This window comes from Saimiri boliviensis, chromosome 7 (genome assembly GCF_048565385.1).
Source record: "Saimiri boliviensis isolate mSaiBol1 chromosome 7, mSaiBol1.pri, whole genome shotgun sequence".
NCBI lineage: Eukaryota > Metazoa > Chordata > Mammalia > Primates > Cebidae > Saimiri > Saimiri boliviensis.
This window is the reverse complement of record NC_133455.1, coordinates 23,211,324-23,231,009: the sequence shown is the minus strand read 5'-3', so window position 1 is coordinate 23,231,009 and position 19,686 is coordinate 23,211,324. Positions and strand designations below refer to the sequence as shown.

The window sequence follows — 19,686 nt, the reverse complement described above, 5'->3', positions numbered from 1 at the left end:
TGTCAGGTACTTCATTCCTTTTTATGACTGAATATATTTCATTGTATGGATGTACTGTATTTTGTTTGTTAGATAAAAATGTTTCTCCATTTGTCAACTGATGGACATTTGGGTTGTCGACACTTTTTGGCTATTATGAATAATGCTGCTGTGTGTATTTGTGTATATGTTTTTGTGGGTTTTTTTTTTTGAGACAGTCTTGCTTTGTTGCCCAGGCTGGAGTGCAGTGGCACGATCTCAGCTCATTGCAACCTCTCAGCTCATTGCAACCTCCACCTTCTGGGTTCAAGTGATTCTCCTGTCTCAGCCTCCTTAGTAGCTGGGATTATTGTCACGCACCACCACACCCAGCTAATTTTTGTATTTTTAGTAGAGATGGGGTTTCACCATGTTGGCCAGGCTGATCTTGAACTCCTGACCTCAAGTGATCAGCCCACCTTGGCCTCCCAAAGTGCTAGGATTACAGACATGAGCCACTGCACCCAGCTCCATATATAAGTTTTTGAGTGGATATATGTTTTCATTTCTCTTGGGTGTATACCTTGGAGAGGAATTGCTGGGTCATGTAGATACTCTATGTTTAACTTTTTGAGGAACTGCCAACAATTTTTCAAAGTGGCTGCACTATTTTACATTTCTACCAAAAGTGTATGAGGGTTTCAGTTTCTTCACATTCTTGGCAACACTTGGTATTGTCTGTTTTGTTTGTAGCCATCCTAGTGGGTGTGAAGTGGCATCTCATTGTGGTTTTGATTTGCATTTCTCTAATACTTATTGAGCCTCTTTTCATGTGCTTATTGGCCATTAGTGTATTCTCTTTGGAGAAATGTCTACTCCAATCCTTTGCTCATTTAAAAATTGAGTTATTTGACTTGTTGAGTTGTAAGGGTTCTTTGTATATTCTTGATACTAAGCTTTTATTAGTATATGATTTGCAAATATTTTCTCCCATTCTGTGGGTTGTCTTTTTACTTTCCGCATGGTATCATTTGAAGTGCAAAAGTTTTAAATTTTGGTGAAGTCCAATTTATCTGTATTTTCTTCTGTCACTTACACTTTCAGTGTTATAGCTAAGAAGTCTGAGGTCATGAAAATGTACCCCTGTTTTCTTCTGAGTTTTTCTTTTTTTTTCTTTTTGAGATGGACTTTCGCTCTTGTTACCCAGGCTGGAGTGCAATGGCGCGGTCTTGGCTCACTGCAACCTCCACCTCCTGGGTTCAGGCGATTCTCCTGCCTCAGCCTCCTGAGTAGCTAGGATTACAGGCATGTGCCACCATGCCCAGCTAATTTTTTGTATTTTTAGTAGAGAAGGGGTTTCACCATGTTGACCAGGATGGTCTCGATCTCTTGACCTCATGATCCACCTGCCTCGGCCTCCCAAAGTGCTGGGATTACAGGCGTGAGCCACCACGCCCGGCCCTCTTCTGAGTTTTTATCAGTTTAGCTCTTACTCTTGGGTTTGTGATCCATTTTGAGCCAATTTTCATGTATGGTATATGCAAAACAATTTTTTTTTTCCTGAGATGGGGGTCTCACTGTGTCACCCCAGTCTTGAACACCTGGCATCAGGCGATCTTCCCACCTTGGCCTCCCAAAGTGCTGGGATTACAGATGTGAACCACTGAGCCCAGCCAAAATTTCATTCTTTTGCATGCAGATATTCAGTTGTTCAAGTGCCACTTGTTGAAAGGACAGTTCTTTCCCAATGAGTTATTTTGGCACCCTTGTTGAAAATCAATTGACTATAAATGTGTGGGTTTATTTCTGGACTCTAAATTGTATTCCATTAACCGATATGTCTGTCCTTATGCCAGTACCACATTGTCTTGATTACTGTAGCTTTGCGTAGTATGTTTTGAAATTGGCAAGTATGAAGTGTGAGTCCTCAGACCTCTCTCTTCAAGGTGGCTGTTCTAGGTTTCTTGCATTTCCATATGAATTCTAAGATCAGCTTGTTAATTTCTGCAAAAAAAACAGCTAAGAATTTGATAGGAGTTGAATTGAATCTATACCTCAGTTTGGAGGGTTTTGTTATTTTAACAATACTGTCTTTTAAACCGTGAGCTTAAGGATGTTTTTCAGTTTATTTAGGTCTTCTTTAATTTTCTTTTTTTTTTTTTTTTTTTCTAATGAGACAGAGGTTTTGCTGTCTTTGCCCAGGCTGGAGTGCAATGGTGTAATCTTGGCTTGCCACAACTTCCACCTCCCAGGTTCAAGCGACTGTCATTCCTCTGCCTCCTGAGTAGCTAGGATTACAGGCATGTGCTACCACACCATGGCTGATTTTGTGTTTTTAGTAGAGACTGGGTTTCTCCATGTTGGTCAGCTGGTCTGAAACTCCTGACCTCAGGTGATCTGCCCACCTCAGCCTCCCAGAGTGCTGGGATTATAGGCAAGAGGCATTGTACCCGGCCAGGCCTGATATAATTTTTCTAACAATGTTTTATGGTTTAAGAATATATGGCTTTATATTTATTTTGTTGTGTTTATTCCTAAATGTTTTTTTTTGATGCTATTATAGATGGAATTGTTTTCTTAATTTCATTTTTGAGTTGTTCATTACAAGTATATAGAAATATAATTGATTAGTTATTGATCTTGTGTCCTGCAACCTTGCTGAACACTTGCTATTTAATAGTTCTTTTTTTTTTTTTTGAGATGTAGTTTCACTCTTGTTACCCAGGCTGGAGTGCAATGGCGTGATCTCGGCTCACCGCAACCTCCACCTTCTGGGTTCAGGCGATTCTCCTGCCTCAGCCTCCTGAGTAGCTGGGATTACAGGCACGTGCCACCATGCCCAGCTATTTTTTTTGTATTTTTAGTAGAGACGGGGTTTCAGCATGTTGACCAGGATGGTCTCGATCTCTTGACCTCGTGATCCACCCGCCTCTGCCTCCCAAAGTGCTGGGATTACAGGCGTGAGCCACCGCGCCCGGCCTATTTAACAGTTCTAATAGATTTTTGGTAGATTCCTTAGGCTGTTATACACAAGATCATGTCATCTTCCTTTCCAATCTGGATGCTTTTTATTTCTTTTTGTTGCCCAGTTGCTGTGGTTAGAACCTCTAGTACAGTGTTGAATAGATGTGGTGAAAGAGAACATCATCATCTTGTTCCTCATCTTGGGCGGGAAGCATCCAGTCTTTCACCATTAACTATGATGTTGTGGGTTTTGTAGAGATGTTCTTTGAGGAAGTTTTCTTTAATTCCTAGTATGCTCAGAGTTTTGGTTTTTTCTTTTAATCATGAAGGGATGTTGGATTTTTGTCAGATGTTTTTGCTACAGCTGTTGAGATGATCGTGTATTTTTGCTTTATCCTATTGATATGGTGTGATACGTTAATTGAATGAAATTATACCATTCTTGTATTTGTAGGATAAGTCTCACTGGGTCATAGTATAAAATAACGCATTTTATACATTCTGAATTTAGTTTGCCAGTATTTTGTTGAGGATTTTTGAATTTATATCATAAGAGATATTAGTCTGTGGTTTTCTTTTCTTATGAAGCATTTGTCTTCAGGATAATAGTGGGCTCATAAAATGAATGGGAAAGTTTTCCGTCTTCATCTGTTTATTAGAAGAGTTTGTGAAACATTGGTATTCATTCCTGTTTAAATGTTTGGTAGCATTTGCCAGTGAAGGTCAGGCTTGGTGGCTCATGTCTGTAATCCCAGCACGTTGGGAGTCTGAGGTGGGTGGATCACTTGAAGTTAGGAGTTCAAGACCAGCATGGCCAACATGGGAAAACCGCAATTCTACTAAAAGTACATAAATTAGCCAGGTATGGTGGCTGGCACTTGTAATCCCAGCTACTAGGGAGGCTAAGGCACAAGAATCACTTGAAACTGGGAGGTGGAAGTTACAGTGAGCTGAGATTACATCACTGCACTCCAGCTTGGGTGACAAGAGAGAGACTCAATCTCAAAAAAAAAAAAAGCCACATGGTGGCTCACATCTGTAATCCCAGCACTTTGGGAGGCTGAGGTAGATGGATGACAGGATCAGGAGTTCAAGACCAGCCTGGTCAATATGGTGAAACCCCATCTCTCCTAAAATACAAAAATTAGCTGGCCATGGTGGCATGTGCCTATAGTCCCAGCTACTCAGGAAGCTGAGGCAGGAGAATTGCTTGAACCCAGGAGGTGGAGGTTGCAGTGAGCCGAGATCGCGACACTACGCTACAGCCTGGGTAACAGTGGGAGACTCTGTCTCCAAAAAAAAAAAAAAAAGAGAATTCAGCAGTGAAGCCATCTGGGCCTGCGTTTTTTGGTGGGGAGTTTTTAAATTACTAATTCAATTTTTTGTTACAAACTTACTCGGATTTTAAGTCAGTTTTGCTGGTTTGCATTTCTGTAGGGACTTACCTTGTTCATTTAAGTTATCTAATTTGTTGGCATGCAGTTATTCATAGTCTCCTTTTATAATCCTTTTTATTTCTGTAGAGTTGCTAATAATATCCCATCTTTCATTCCTGATTTCAGTAACTTAAAGTCTTCTCTTTTTTTTCCCTGATCTAGCTAACTAAATGTTCGACAATGTTGTTGACACTTTCCAAGAACCAGCTTTTGGTTTTGTTGATTTTCTTTATTGTTTTCTCCTCTCTATTTTACTCGTTTCCTCTCTAATCTTTATTCACTTACTGTTTTAAAATCACTGTCACCATAATACAATTACAGAATTTTTTTTTTCTACTTCCTCTTATTTCAAGTGAGAGAGGCACAGGAAGGTCTGAAGAGTTATAATTATCCAAGAAAAGTGTGCTGCTCTGTGGCTTAGCTATAGGTGCTTCTCTGTGGTCCAAACTAGAAAAAAAGTTAACATTGTAATGTATTTGGCTTTTATGTTGTACAGCATCTCTAACCTTTGCCCAGGAGTTTGAGTGTTTTTTGTTTGTTTGTTGAGACAGAGTCTTGGTCTGTCACCCAGGCTGGTGTGCAGTGGCACGATCTCAGCTCACTGCAACCTCCGCCTCCCGGGTTCAAGGAATTCTCCTGTCTCAGCCTCCTGAGTAGCCAGGTCTATAGGCACTCACCACCATGACTGGCTAATTTTTATATATATATATATATATATTTTTTTTTTTTTATGTTTTTTACAAACCCTTGTGTCGAGGGCTGACTTTCAATAGATCGCAGCGAGGGAGCTGCTCTGCTATGTACGAAACCCCGACTAATTTTTATATTTTTAGTAGAGATAAGGTTTCATCGTATTGGTCAGGTTGGTCTCGGGTTCCTGACCTCAGGTGACTCACCTGCCTTTATTTTTATTTATTTATTTATTTTATTTTAATTAATTAATTAATTAATTTTTTGAGATGGAGTCTTGCTCTGTTGCCAGGCTGGAGTGCAGTGGCACAATCTCGGCTCTCTGCAGCCTCTGCCTCCACTCCGGTATTCAAGTGATTCTCCTGCCTCAGCCTCCCAAGTAGCTGGGCCTACAGGCGCACGTCACCACACCCAGCTAATTTTTGTATTTTTAGTAGAGATGGGGGTTTCACCATGTTGGCCAGGATGGTCTCGATCTCTTGACCTCGTAATCCACCCACCTTGGCCTCCCAAAGTGCTGGGATTACAGGCCTGAGCCACCGTGCCTGGCTCGCCCGTTTTTAAAGTGCTGAGATAGAGGTGTGAGCCACTGCGCCCGACCAAGTTTGAGTGTTAATCCTTACTCTGAGCTGTTAGTTTTGCTCTGGGGTGTGAATTGTAGTAAGTAGTTTCCCTTTCCCATGGTAAACGTTTTTACACACCTCCCCTGTGACAGGTAGTGTACTAAACCTAGCACATTTTATTTAGATTGAATCGGTTAGGTAAGAAAATACCTAGTTTATATAATAGATGTGTAGGAAGATAATGAGTTTGCTAATTATTTCTTTCCTGCTAAACTTCAACTGAATTCATAGTTCATAAGTTCATTGCCTTGTTACTTTTAAGAAAGCATTTAATGCAAGTTAGAGACTAGGGTAAGAGAATCTAGAAGATATTAATATGAGTTAGATCCTACCCTTTGGAATTCTCCATCTCTTTGGTGCGATGGACAAGTCCTACCTACCCTTGAGAAGAGTCAGAGAATCATGGGAGGTGTGTGGACTGGGCTTCAGGAGACAGGAATGTTTTTAGCACTGGGGGAACATTGAGGCCTGGGATAGGTTCAGGAGGACTTGTGTTCAGCTTGCAGGTGTCTTCAACCATGTCTCTTATTCCTCGATAAGAGTTATCTTCACCATATAATAGCCGTAACATAGTTTTAGCAAAACAAGGAGATTTGACAGCTATTGGACTGTGGTGGTTTATGCATGATCCTGCTGCACTTTACTAAGTGGCACTTTCTGTGTATCTTCAGAGACTGCAGGGGTAGTGCCTGCACATTTTCTTTATCTTGAATAATAGCTAGCATCTTGACTCAAGATAAAGCGCATTTTCTATGATGTATTAAGGTGTTTAAAAAGTTTTTACAGGCTAGGCATGGTAGCTCATGCCATTAATTCCCAGCTACTTGGAAGGCTGTTATGGAAGGATCACTTGACCCAAGAGGTCAAGCCATTGCACACCAGCCTGGATGACAGAATGAGACCTTGTTAAAAAAAAAAAAAAGTTTTGCCTTCCAAAAGTCCATAGCAGTTTATTGTATCCTTGGAAGAACTTTCAGAGTCATATTTTGCAGGCAGCGCCCAGGCATTGCGACTTAGCGCACACTAGAGAAACTGCTGCGTGGCTCTGGAGACACAGTGCAGGTGCCAAAAGGGGGCCAAGAGTGGCAGAATAGGAATGAAGAGATAAAAGCCAGATGTGTATGTCTACCGTGGGGAAGAAAATCCTCAAGGGGATGGATGGAAGTGACGTGTGTGCACTTTGCCTATTTCTCTGTGAGTAGATCCACATACATGCGCGGCAGATCATGCTTGTGGTCTGACGGACCACAGATGCTGCTACTTAAGGGCATGTGAAACTCAATACACAATAATGAGAGTGGTGTTTTGGTGGGAATCCAGCTAGCGAATGTAATTTTATTCTGACCTAAATTATCTTCTGTGCTTTCAGTTTTGATTAAGGTCCTACACTTCCTGTTCTAGACTTGAATGCTGATATGTGCTTGAGAAATCTCCCATGTTCTATGTCGTCTGGTGATTGCATTTCATGAAAGCTCCTGGCCTTATTTAGACTTAATTTGAGTGCTGTCAAGAGCTTAAAGTTGTGTTGGATCCTCTGGGGCCTGTTGCCAACGTTTATTAGGCACTTTACAGAAAAAGGAATTCAGGAACTATCATCTTTACATATAATCCCCAAATTCATATTTTAACGGTGCCCAAATGTTTGCATTTGTGTCACAAAGGTTGGGCTGTGACACAAAACCACAAATTGTGTCCCAGACCAGAATCCCTCGATAGAGAATTACTCCTTATCCAGAAACAGCTCTCATACCTTCTTACATGTGTTGCTGTAATTAATGTGTAAATATGTTTTCTATTTCTTATACTTAAAATATCTGTCAAACACATTTTCCCATTTTAATGTAATGTATCCAGTTGTATAACTGCCAGTGTTTCCTTCACAGAATGTGGAGGCTGTGGACCCACGAGGTCGAACATTATTGCATCTTGCTGTTTCCTTGGGACATTTGGAGTCTGCTCGAGTCTTACTCCGACATAAAGCAGATGTGACAAAAGAAAATCGCCAGGGATGGACAGGTAAGTATACTTTTATAATAATTGAAAGTTCCCCTGGGCAACATGGTGAAACCCTGTCTCTATAAAAAATATGAAAATCAGCCAGGTGCAGTGGCGCATGCCTGTAGTACCAGCTACTCAGGAGGCTGGGGTGGGAGGGCCACCTGAGCCTGGGGAGGCTGACACTGCAGTCAACTGTGATTGTGCCACTTCACTCTACCCTGGGCAACAGAGCAAGACCTTGGCTCAAAAAAAAAGTTCATTCATGTTGGTTTCTCTTTTTGAATAAAGGCTAGTCTCAATCATACTTTTCCTCAGAGTCATCTTTATCTTAAGATTTCTCTCTTGGGACGAGGGATGGGGGCAAGGAAATGGGAGCCCAGGATGATGCAGGTTGGGCTGTGACACAAAACCACGAATTGTGTCCCAGGCCAGAAACCCTTGGTAGAGAATGACTCCTCATCCAGAAATAGCTCTCAGTGCAAACTTCTTCCACTGTACATTAACATGGAGGCCATTATTCCCCTGAAGAATATGGTTACTTCCATTGAATCCATCAAAATAGGCAAAAATCAAAAAGAAATTGTGGCTAAAAGTAGCCTCTTCCTGGGAAATCCTGGCATTTCACTTGTTTGCAAGCTCTTCTACTATTGGTCAGAGTAATTTTGTATTGACTGAGCAGGGATACTGTAGGTCAAGCCCTGCCTGCCAGGTCTACATGTAAACACAGTTGTGTGATCGTATAGTTAAAGCCAGCTCTCTAAACACATTGTCAAGATTTTGGAACCAGTGGTAAGGACAGAGCTTGGGGAGGTAGAAGGGGTTGATCAAGATGGTAAGAGTACTACTCTATGTTTTTTACTCAGTGAAGAGCTGGCAATCAGAAGTCATGATTATCATGGTAAGGTTGTACTGCAGCCCCTTTCCTCTGAAGAAAATACTGGTCTTTGATCTAGACGCTTTTTCAGCCTGGTTTTGGAATTTGCCAGAAAGTACAAGAATTAAATTTCACCCTTTTGTTTTCCAGTTTTACATGAGGCTGTGAGCACTGGTGATCCTGAGATGGTATACACAGTTCTTCAACATCGAGATTACCACAACACATCCATGGCCCTTGAGGGAGTTCCTGAGCTGCTCCAAAAAATTCTTGAGGTATCCGTGAAAATGTGGTTAGGCCATAATCTGAGCTACATGCTGATACAATTACTGGAGACACAGTTTGACATCCTTGTGTGCCTTCCCAAAAAGTTTTCTGAATAGTGAATATGAAATACTGAATACTGATCACATTATTCCTTGCCCTTCTAATTTGCGGAAATATGAGGTCTTTCACAAATTACACTGCTAAGTCACTGGGTTTACCCTTTTAAGTACTGTTTAAAAATTATAATTTAGGCCAGGCAAGGTGGCTCACTGGTGTAATCGCAGCACTTTGGGAGGCCGAGGCGGGTGGATCCCCTGAGCTCAGGAGTTCAAGACCAGCCTGGCCAACATGGTGAAACCCCTTCTCTAAAAAATAAATAAATAAATAAATAAAATAAAAAATTATAATTTAGCCAGGCATAGTGGCTCATGCCTATATTCCCAGCACTTTGGGAGGCTTAGGCAGGAGGATTTGCTTGAGCCCAGGAGTTTGAGACCAGCTTGGGCAACAAACAAAGCAAGACTGTCTTTAAAAAAAAGGAAAAAAAGGCCGGGCGCGGTGGCTCACGCCTCTAATCCCAGCACTTTGGGAGGCCGAGGCGGGCGGATCACAAGCTCAAGAGATCGAGACCATCCTGGTCAACATGGTGAAACCCCGTCTCTACTAAAAATACAAAAAATTAGCTGGGCGTGGTGGCACGTGCCTGTCATCCCAGCTACTCAGGAGGCTGAGGCAGGAGAATTGCTTGAACCCAGGAGGTGGAGGTTGCGGTGGGCCGAGATCGCGCCATTGCACTCCAGCCTGGGTAACAAGAGCGAAACTCCGTCTCAAAAAAAAAAAAAAGGAAAAAAAGTACGGGATATTAGTGCACACCTGTAGTCTGAGGATTGCTGGAACCTAGGAGGTTGAGGCTGCAGTGAGCCGTGATTGCACCCCTGCAGTCCAATCTCGGAGACAGCAAGACCTAAAACAATAATAATAATTATTATTAATTGATAACAAAGTAAAAATTAGAACTTAAGGAAAATAGACATCAAACAATTAATTTGTTTAGGTGCCTGTTTTGTTGAATGTAGCCTCCTGAGCATCAGTAATCTTAAGGAAGTTGTGATAGGCATCACTTACTCTGCAGGAATTTTCAGGTCCTGTTGAGGCTTAGAGGTCCATGTGTAGCTTCTCCTTGCCAGTCTTGTCACTTCCAGTCATTAGTATTTTGAGACCTTTAGTCCATTGACCTAATTCGTTTGCAGAGATAAACTAATAGCTGTATTGAGAAAAGGAACAACTTTATTATAAAAAAGACAATCATTGGTCATTTTTTGAGCCATCTTTGAAAAGAAATTTCTAAGTTAAGTCATGTTCAAGGTATTCATTTCCCATATATACTACAGTGAAATCTCCCGTAAAATACTAAATGTGTGCATTGTTTTAAAAATAGGTATGTATTTTTGAGTGTGCAAAGATCACATGAATATATTGTTTTCTTCCTAACTGCAGCAGGAACTAAAAACATCATCTGCCCATTTGGCAAAGTGACTTTTTTAACATGAGATCACCCTTCACTTAAAAAATTTATTGTCATGGATTTTTATTTTTTTATTCATCTTGGTCCATTCCGATGGACTGCACTGAATTGTATTCTCTGCTTCCAGTTATAGAGAGCCCATAAATGACCTGTGTACTTAATGGCTCCAGAAGCTGTCATTGAGGTCTTAACTTTCAACAGTATTATCTCCTTATAACATACGCCAGCCTTTCTTGCCACCTGTCTCTTGGAGGTTGTCTTTGCTCATCATTGGAATGCTGGCAGATTTTACTCCAGGGTAGATTCTTTGCCCTGTGCTTTGGTAAAAATCATGGCAAAGCCTTGCAAGTGTGTAGGAACAAGAAAAACACCTGGAATTTCTAGCATTTCTCTTCTTGAAGGGTAGCTGTTAGATTTCTGAATCTTCAGGAACCTGTAAGAATGGTAGGTAAGAAAATAATCCTAAACGGGCTGCTCTGGTGGTTTAAAACTTCAGAAATCCAAATTCTACATGTTTTGGAGGAAAGTGGAGAAAAATGTTCTTTTAACTGGAGGGAAGATCAACTTCCTGAGGAAGTGAAGTCTAGCAACCTCTTTCGGTTTCACAGAGCAGTTCAATAAATAGGAAGCACTTGCCAGCACATAAAGCCTTTTACAGTCAAATTCCTCATTGAATGTATGGAATTGACATTCTCTGCTGTTTGCCTAGAATAGATGGTTACCCACATTGCTTGGCAGTACTTAAGCCCATCTTCCCAGGCTTCTCTTTCTCTTACTGTTTGGAACCTGACTGGGACCCCTGAATCAGGTTTGATTTTTATCCTCCTCCAATCCTCTTATCTTTTTTCTTTTTCTTTTTTTTTTTTTTTTTTTTTGATAAAGCGCTTCATTATCGATGCAGACAATCCTCTTATCCTCTTGCTTGCTGTTCACTTACTTTTTTTTTTTTTTTTATTTGATATGGGGTCTCACTCTGTTGCCTAGGCTAGAATGCAGAGTGCGAGATCTCGGCTCACTGCAACCTCTGCCTCCCAAGTTCAAGCAATTCTCCTGGCTCAGCCTCCCCAGTAGCTGGGATTACAGGTGTGTGCCACCATGCCCAGCTAATTTTTTGTTTGTTTTTTTTTTGAGACGGAGTTTTGCTCTTGTTGCCCAGGCTGGAGTCCAATGGCACAATCTCAGCTCACTGCAACCTCTGCCTCCCGGGTTCAAGTGATTCTCCTGCCTCAGCCTCCCAAGTGGCTGGGATTACAGGCATGTGCCACAACACCTGGATAATTTTGTATTTTTTAGTGAAGATGGGGTTTCTCCATGTTGGTCTGGCTTATCTCAAACTCCTGATCTCAGGTGATCTGCCCGCCTTGGCTTCTCACAATGCTGGGATTACAGGCATGAGCCGCCGTACCTGGCTGATTTTTTTAGTGGAGACAAGGTTTCACCGTGTTGGCCAGGTTGGTCTCGAACTCTCTTGACCTTAACTGATCCACCTGCCTCAGCCTCCCAAAGTGCTGGGGTTACAGGCGTGAGCTGCTGTGCCCGGCTGTCTGTTTAGTTTCTTAACGCCTATACATATTTTGTATCCAGGTAAAATAACACTCTGAATATATAATAAAATAAGTAATGGGCTTACACTTTTTTCTTTCTTTCTTTCTTTCTTTTTTTTGAGACAGTGTCTCACTGTGTTGCCCAGGCTAGAGTGCAGTGGTGCAGTCTTGGCTCATTGCAGCCTCCACCTCCTGGCCTCAAACAGTCCTCCTACCTCAGCCTCCTGAGTAGCTGGAGTACTACAGTGAGCCACCATAGCCACCTACTTTTTGTAATTTTTGTAGATACAGGGTTTTCCCATGTTTCCCAGGCTGGTCTCAAACCCCTGAGCACAAGTGATCCACATGCCTCAGCCTCCCTAAGTGCTGGGATTACTGGCACGAGCCACCTCACCAGGCTTAGGGGCTTACACTTCGTTTCTTATTTTCTCTGTTCTCCCTTAATTTTTTTTAAACCTGGGGTTTTTAAGAACCTGTTAACCCCTGCTTATGTTGTGTTGATAGTGCCAAGGGTAATCTGTTTTAAACCTTTGTCTGCCCTTCAGGCTCCGGATTTCTATGTGCAGATGAGATGGGAATTCACCAGCTGGGGTGAGTGGCTGTGGGCTTGTTATTTATTTCTCTTTCTAAATTTGCTTAGCCTGCATGTAGGTTTATTTTTCCTTTGTAAAAGTTAGATGTATTTTTTTCTTTTCATTTTTTTTTTTTTGTCTCTTTTCTCTGAATTGAACCAAAGATGTATTTTTTAAAATCAATGAAATACATAGTGAAGAATAAGGAAAAATGATCACCCATAGTCCCATTTAAACATGACTGTTAATGCTTTGGGTGTTTTTCATCCACTCTTCTCCCACCATGCATAGGACTTTTCCTCCCAAGCATTCATGAAGATAGTATATAGACAGTTTCATTTCCTCCTTTTGTCATTTGTAGCCAACATCTATATTATTAGTTTTAAAATGTCACTTTATTTATATTAGTATTTCTATTGTTTTGAGACAGTGTCTCACTCTGTTGCCCAGGCTGGAGTGCAGTGGTGCAGTGGTGACTCACTGTAATCTCTGTCTCCCAGGTTTAAGCAATTCTCTTGCCTCAGCCTCCTAAGTAGCTGGAATTACAGGTGCACACCACTGTGCCCGGCTAATTGTATTTTTAGTAGAGATGGGGGTTTCACCATGTTAGCTAGGCTGGTTGGTCTCAAACTCCTGACCTCAGGTGATCCACCCGCCCTGGCACCCCAAAGCTCTGGGATTACAGGCGTGAGCCACCATGCCCGGCCTAATTTTTGTATTTTTAGTAGAAACAGGATTTCATTATGTTGGCCAGACTGATCTTGAACTCCTGACCTCAGCTGATCTACCCACCCCAGCCCCGCAAAGTGCTGGGATTACAGGCATGAGCCACCTCACCCAGCCTAAAATGTAATTTTAATAAGTAGATTTACCATAATTTACTAATTTCCTTATGTAGTTTAGCTTGATTCTTTTAAACTTGTTACTCTAAATAAGATGAGGTGAATATTGGAATAGCTTGCTTGTTTTTTTTTTTTTTTTAACAAAATGGATATATTTCTCTAAAGTATTAACATAAGGCAATTGACTGACAGTATATTTCCATAGATGTTCTACTTTAATTTCTTGTAGATAAGTTAAGGATAACTTCTAACTTCCAGGGTTTCAGCTGTTTCCATTTCCAGACTTCCCTTTCAGGCAAGAAGTCATATTTGTAACGAAACATTAAGTGAAATAAAAGTGCATAAAAGAGTAGTACTTCAGAAAACAAAAATAAAAACAAAACAAAAAACAAACAAAAAGAGTAGTACCTCAGATTGTTTTGAGAAATGAAGTTTTTTCTTAATGCACGTAATCACTCTAATTTCTGGTTTTGTTAAAAACTGGCATACTTAGGCTGGGTGCGGTGGCTCACACCTGTAATCCCAGCACTTTGGGAAGTTGAGGTGGGTGGATCACTTGAGGTCAGGAGTTCAAGACCAGCCTGGCCACCATGGTGAAACCCCATCTCTAAAAAATACAAAAATTAGTCAGGCATGATGGTGGGTGCCTGTAATTCCAGCTATTCAGGAGACTGAGGCAGGAGAATCACTTGAACTCGGGAGGCAGAGGTTGCAGTAAGCCAAGATTGTGCCACTGCATTCCAGCCTGGGTGACAGAGAGAGACTCTGTCTCAAAAAAAAAAAAAAAAAAGTGGCATATTTAGACATTTGATATTCTGAATGGTGGATATGACAATATGGTAAGCCACAGCTATATGGCAAGAGGTGCATGTGTGAGTGAGGAAGGCCAGATGGACACATCCTATATCACTGGTGGGGGTTGAAAAGTGGGACTCATTTTGGGATTGAGAATACTCTTGGGAAATGTATTTAGACTTTTTTCTGATGAATGGAACTGAAGGTTCATTTTTGTTTTTCAAGAGTGATTTCTTGTATGGTAAAGTGTGAGAGCCAAGAAGTCCAGTTCTGTTTGATGGTCACCATCTTGCCACTCCCTTCCTTTTATTAAATCAGAATCCTGATTTCTGCTTGGCCATTGGATTTTTTTCAATAGTACACTTCTCTCTTCCAGTGCCCTTAGTTTCCAGAATATGCCCAAATGATGTCTGTCGCATCTGGAAGAGTGGTGCCAAACTGCGCGTCGATATCACATTGCTGGGATTTGAAAACATGAGCTGGATAAGAGGGAGGCGTAGTTTTATATTTAAGGGAGAAGGTGAGTGACTTCTCTTATAGTAATCCTGAAGTGAAATTACAGGGTGGTTTTTAACCATCAAAATGCATTCACATTCATGTGCCTTTTCTGTCTGATCCTTCCTAGGGCATGTTTTTTGGTTATTCTTATTAATTATTCAGCTCCCCATCCCTGTCTTAGTTCTTGTCTGGCTAGTTCTCCTTCATGTGTCCTTTACCACCCAGTAGTTACCTTTGTGATGTGTCTGCTTCACTTTCCTGAGCCTTTGAGCACAGGCCTTCTGTGTGTATCTCTGTATATACCTCCACAGTCAGACATGAGAAATGGCATTGCTCACCCAATGTTGTGCATACATAATTTCTATGAATTCTGTAATAATATATTTTATAAAGGACATTGAAGGAACATATTGCTAATAATACAAATTCTTAAAAAATTCTGCATCTTTGGAGAAGACGGCTCAGAGCTTCCTGTGTGTTGTGGAAATCTGGTCAGATAATCCCTGTGCAAATAGATAGTTGATAATCAGTACACCATAGGTTTTGTCAGATAGCACCTGGGAGGACACATATGAAAGATGCTGCATTTTAACTTATGAAGCTACCTTGTTTTTGCATCTTCCCTGCTTTGCACTTGGTTACTCCTTTTTTTCCATTAACAGACAACTGGGCAGAGTTGATGGAGGTCAACCATGACGACAAAGTGGTCACCACTGAACACTTTGACCTTTCCCAAGAAATGGAGCGCCTCACTCTGGACTTGATGAAGCCAAAAAGCAGGGAAGTTGAGCGGCGGCTCACAAGCCCAGTCATTAACACCAGCCTCGATACTAAAAATATTGCTTTTGAAAGGTATGAATTTAGACTCTGAATTTTGATGTCTAATTCCCATGCTGCCATCTTGAGTGACAAGTATGTATTAATTGGAAATTATGGATGGATTGGGATTTTTCTGATATGACGTAATAAACACTAGTGGGTTTTAAGATCTATAACCAGTAGAAATTGTAGTTGACACTCTACACCATCCATCATTTTTATAGCACGTGAATATGAAGAAATATCTTCCTTTTCTTTTATGGGCCCTGTCTAGTGGATTTTACTTGAATCTTATTTTCGTCTTGGTGTTTATGGATCCACAACACTCAGTCCCAGAAATGGAGCTCAGAGTTTCTAGAGGTTAGAATTGACTCAGTTCAGTTGTAGTGACTTTGGTCAGATTCACACTTACTATACAGTTAAATGTTTATTTGTTTTTAACCCACTTGTGAGGTTTAATAGTTTAGAGTAAGAATCTGGGGTGGGTTCAGTTCTATTCCAGACTCATAAAGAATTATCAGCTGGGTGCTGTGGCTCATGCCTGTAATCCCAGCACTTTGGGAGGCTGAGGTGGGCAGATCACGAGGTCAAGAGTTCGAGACCAGCCTGACCAACATGGTGAAACCCCGTCTCTACTAAAAATATAAAAATTGGCCGGGCATGGTGGTACATGCCTATAATCCCAGCTATTCAGGAGGCTGAGGCAGGAGAATCACTTGAATCTGGGAGGTGGAGGTTGCAGTGAGCCGAGATCGTGCCACTGCACTCCAGCCTGGGCAATAGAGTGAGACTCCGTCTCAGGCAGAAATAAAAAGAATTCTCCAGAGAGGTCTGTGCCTTGGTTAATCCAGATGAGAACACCATCACTGGTCATGTGCCTCTGGGCCACATGGAGGGCTTGGAAGGCCTTTGAGTAGAGGCTGTCAAAGTTGTTTGCCTGTTTCTGCAGTGGAGAACAGTGACCCCAGGGAGTCCAAAGAGTGCTGATAGTATTTGCCTAGGATGCCACATCCAGCTGTCTGCAAGCCACGGTAGCTTAGCCTAAGAAAATGGAAACTATTATCCTGATAGTATTTGCCTAGGATGCCACATCCAGCTCTCTGCAAGCCACAGTAGCTTAGCCTGAGAAAATGGACACTATTATGCTGGACTTAGGCCTTCTTTTCTCTTAATGAATGTTAACAACTATCCTCTCATGATATTTTTCTTTTCTTCTTTTTTTCCAATATAAAATTGATTAATACATTTCTGTTTAGTCAAGCATAAAACTTGTTAAGTATCCTTTTCTTCTAATTTAGATTGAGCTGTGGAATTAGGACATCTGTTTGTAGCAGCAGAAGAAACCAGAGTGTCCATCATGTGTGTCCAGGGCTGCTGCTAGGGCAGAAGTGTAGCATCCCTGGAGGCAGGGTCAGTCCTCTTCTGCCAGCCTCCTTGTACCAGCCTGCCAGTTGACACTCGTGGTCTTTCAGGGACAGCAAAATTTAGGGACTGACTGGCTTTCCCTGGAAGGGTCTTGGAAAGACATTTCCAGGCTTCTGTATAGCCCTCTGCAGACAGGGAGGGCCCCTTCAGTTTAGGGCTCTGTTTGTAACCCCAGAGGCAGAGGAGGCTGCCTTTTTTGCCACTGTTCATCCGTGGAGATGAGAGGGGGAGGAACTGAGTGCCATCAGCAGGGCTCCTAAATAACTGTGTGACTTTGAGCAAGTGGCCTCACCTCTCCAGTTTCTTGTTTCCTTAGTGGGAAGAAATAATAGAGTGAATCTGGAGATGAAGTCTCCAAAGTCCGTGACTCTAAGGGGTCTTGAGAAGAGACATTGTTCCCCATATTGTTCAACAGTAGAGTTGCCAGAGTCGTTGTTTGTTGAAGTGCGATTTATGAAGAGAGTGTGACAATTCCTGGCTGTTACCTCACTGAGTGTAAATAGGAAATGATAGCATATTCCATTTGTACCGAGGACTAAGGCACATTTTGTACTTACGTGTTCACAGGGTTTTCTGAGTGCTCAAGCTAACTATTTTGCAACCGACAGTGTGTTGCTGAGAGAGGAATTTTTGAAGACAGCTGCTTTGTTTTAATGGTGCTCAGAATTAAATATTGCTTGTCGTGCATTGAGCAAGAATTGAGCCACTCCTTAGGATTAATACCAGCTACAAAAAGAATATAGCTGCTCTTGAATGTGAGATTTGTTCGTACAAAAAGTGTGTGAATTTACTTCTGATCAGAGGTGTGAGTATTCATTTGATTTAATTTGTAAGGTGTGGCCCTCTCATTTTTTTTTTTTTTTTTTTTTTTGACATGGAGTCTTGCTGTGTCGCCCAGGCTGGAGTACAGTGGCGCGATCTCAGCTCACTGGAACCTCTGCCTCTGAGGTTGAAACAATTCTCCCGCCTCAGCCTCCCAAGAAGCTGAGATTACAGGCACTCACCATCATGCCTAACTAAGTTTTATATTTTTTGTAGAGACAGTAGTTTCACTGTGTTGGCCAGGCTGGTCTTGAACTCCTGACCTCAGGAGATCTGCCCACTTTGGCCTCCCAAAGTGCTGGGATTATAGGTGTGAGGCACTGTGCTTGGCCCCCTCTCTCATTTTATGATAGTCTTGTCCACTTTTTTCTGTTGTGTGTGTGTGTGTGTGTGTGTGTGTGTGTGTGTGTGTGTTTGTCCACTTTTTTCTAATTATTACTCAGAGCTTGATGTATGCAAATTAATACCCTGCCCTGATGAGTTTTTGGCCTGTAGCATATACACTATGGTTGCAGTTTGAATTTTTCCCTTCTCTGAAAGATTATGCTTTGCCCACCTCAAACAAAATATTCCCTGCCACTTTCAGAGACTTTCTCCAAATTATGTGGCAGCCACCAAGACACAGTGCCTGTGAAGTGGCCTTTGGTGTGGTGGTCTCAGTGGAGACAGGCAGAGGTGAAAATGGCACAAGAGGGAAGCCAGGTGTTCTGTCATCTTCGGATGCTTCTGCATGCAAAGTTACCAATGGCCACAGAGTCATTAGGAAACGAAAATTTAAAACAGGGTGTGAACATTGAGGTGAATAACTAAACTGCTTCCAAGAGTGGAAATGCTGAGGGCAGAAGGGGCAGGATTGCTGAAGGAGCAGAGCTAGCTCAGTGAGGAGCTTGGTGGCTCCTTGGGAGAAAAGCATAGTGCTGTCTTCCCAGCGTTCATGAAGGGTGCAGTGGAGCAGATGTAGTTATCCTTCCATCCCTCAGAAAAATCCGTGACAGAAAACAGTGACTTCCTCTGCCAAGACATCCAGTGACTTAAGCAAACAAGGAATTGAGGATTGAAAGAAAAGGAGGAGTATCTCGATTTTCTGGTATTGATGATAAAAGGGGACTGTGACTTACTCTTCAGTTGAGTGTGGTTCCTTACTCCCTGCCCCTGTGACTGTTGTCTTTGTTTCTGAAGTCTAAGCTGGAGATAGCATTTGGTGTAATCCTTTTAGGATTCCTCTGTTTCCATCCATGGGTTGTGCTGTCCTACTTGTAGACAACTAGTAGGAAAATGGGAGCTCTGATCCCTCCTGTTTTTATGGGCTAAAATATACACGTAAACTCGTTACACCATCTGGACTAATTTCATTGACCAAATCCCATTAGAAGAAAACCAAACTATTTAGAAACACAAAATGCAAATAACCACATATGTTCTTTGTAACATGGCTAACCTGCTGCTGTTCCCTGAGCTTACTGCATGGTGTCCCAACTCACTCAGTGGTCAGGGCAGAAGTCAGGCTGTTGCCCAAGCCAGGGCCAAGAGGAGCTGGGATGTGATGTCCTAGACAAAGGGTAGGGCTGGTCAGGAGTCCCCTGTAAGAGGCAGCATTTCCCAGGGTTAGCTGCTTTGAAAAAGAATCAGAGCCTCCTGACTGCTCTTGGCTCCTAAATACATTTTCTTTCAGGAATATGTTGAGTTAAATAACTGAGTTTTTGGGCATATTACCAATGCTGCATCTGCCACTGGAATGCTGGGCTACTTTAAAAGGAGTTCCACAGAGATGGAATTAACAGCTGGGCTAAAAAAATCTATTTTTCACATCCTTTCCCCTGCTGCACCAAACCTGCCCAAACATGTGACTCACAGCCATTTTGCAGGCTTAATGGTATCTCCAAGCAGCTCACCGCAGTGATGAGTTTCTGGCCCACCTGCTCTTTTGCAAGGAGCAGGATGGTCTGTGCCTCATTGTTCTAAGAATTCCTCGATTGAGATGTGGCTACTTGTGGAGATCCCACCACTGACATCCATGCCCCCAGTGAAGATGAC

General features: G+C 42.0%; 1 protein-coding gene across 3 annotated transcripts in view; it reads left to right on the top strand.

The window, feature by feature from the left end:
• Positions 1 to 19,686, top strand: part of ANKRD13A (ankyrin repeat domain 13A) — a 42,104-nt gene that overhangs the window by 5,588 nt on the left and 16,830 nt on the right. For all 3 annotated transcript variants that reach the window (XM_074402258.1, XM_039471982.2, XM_039471983.2), the window contains exons 2-6: positions 7,555 to 7,687; positions 8,694 to 8,818; positions 12,425 to 12,470; positions 14,465 to 14,608; positions 15,249 to 15,438. In XM_074402258.1, coding sequence (XP_074258359.1) covers positions 8,729 to 8,818; positions 12,425 to 12,470; positions 14,465 to 14,608; positions 15,249 to 15,438 — 470 coding nt within the window. In that variant the 5' untranslated portion in view covers positions 7,555 to 7,687; positions 8,694 to 8,728. The remainder of the gene's footprint in view (positions 1 to 7,554; positions 7,688 to 8,693; positions 8,819 to 12,424; positions 12,471 to 14,464; positions 14,609 to 15,248; positions 15,439 to 19,686) is intronic.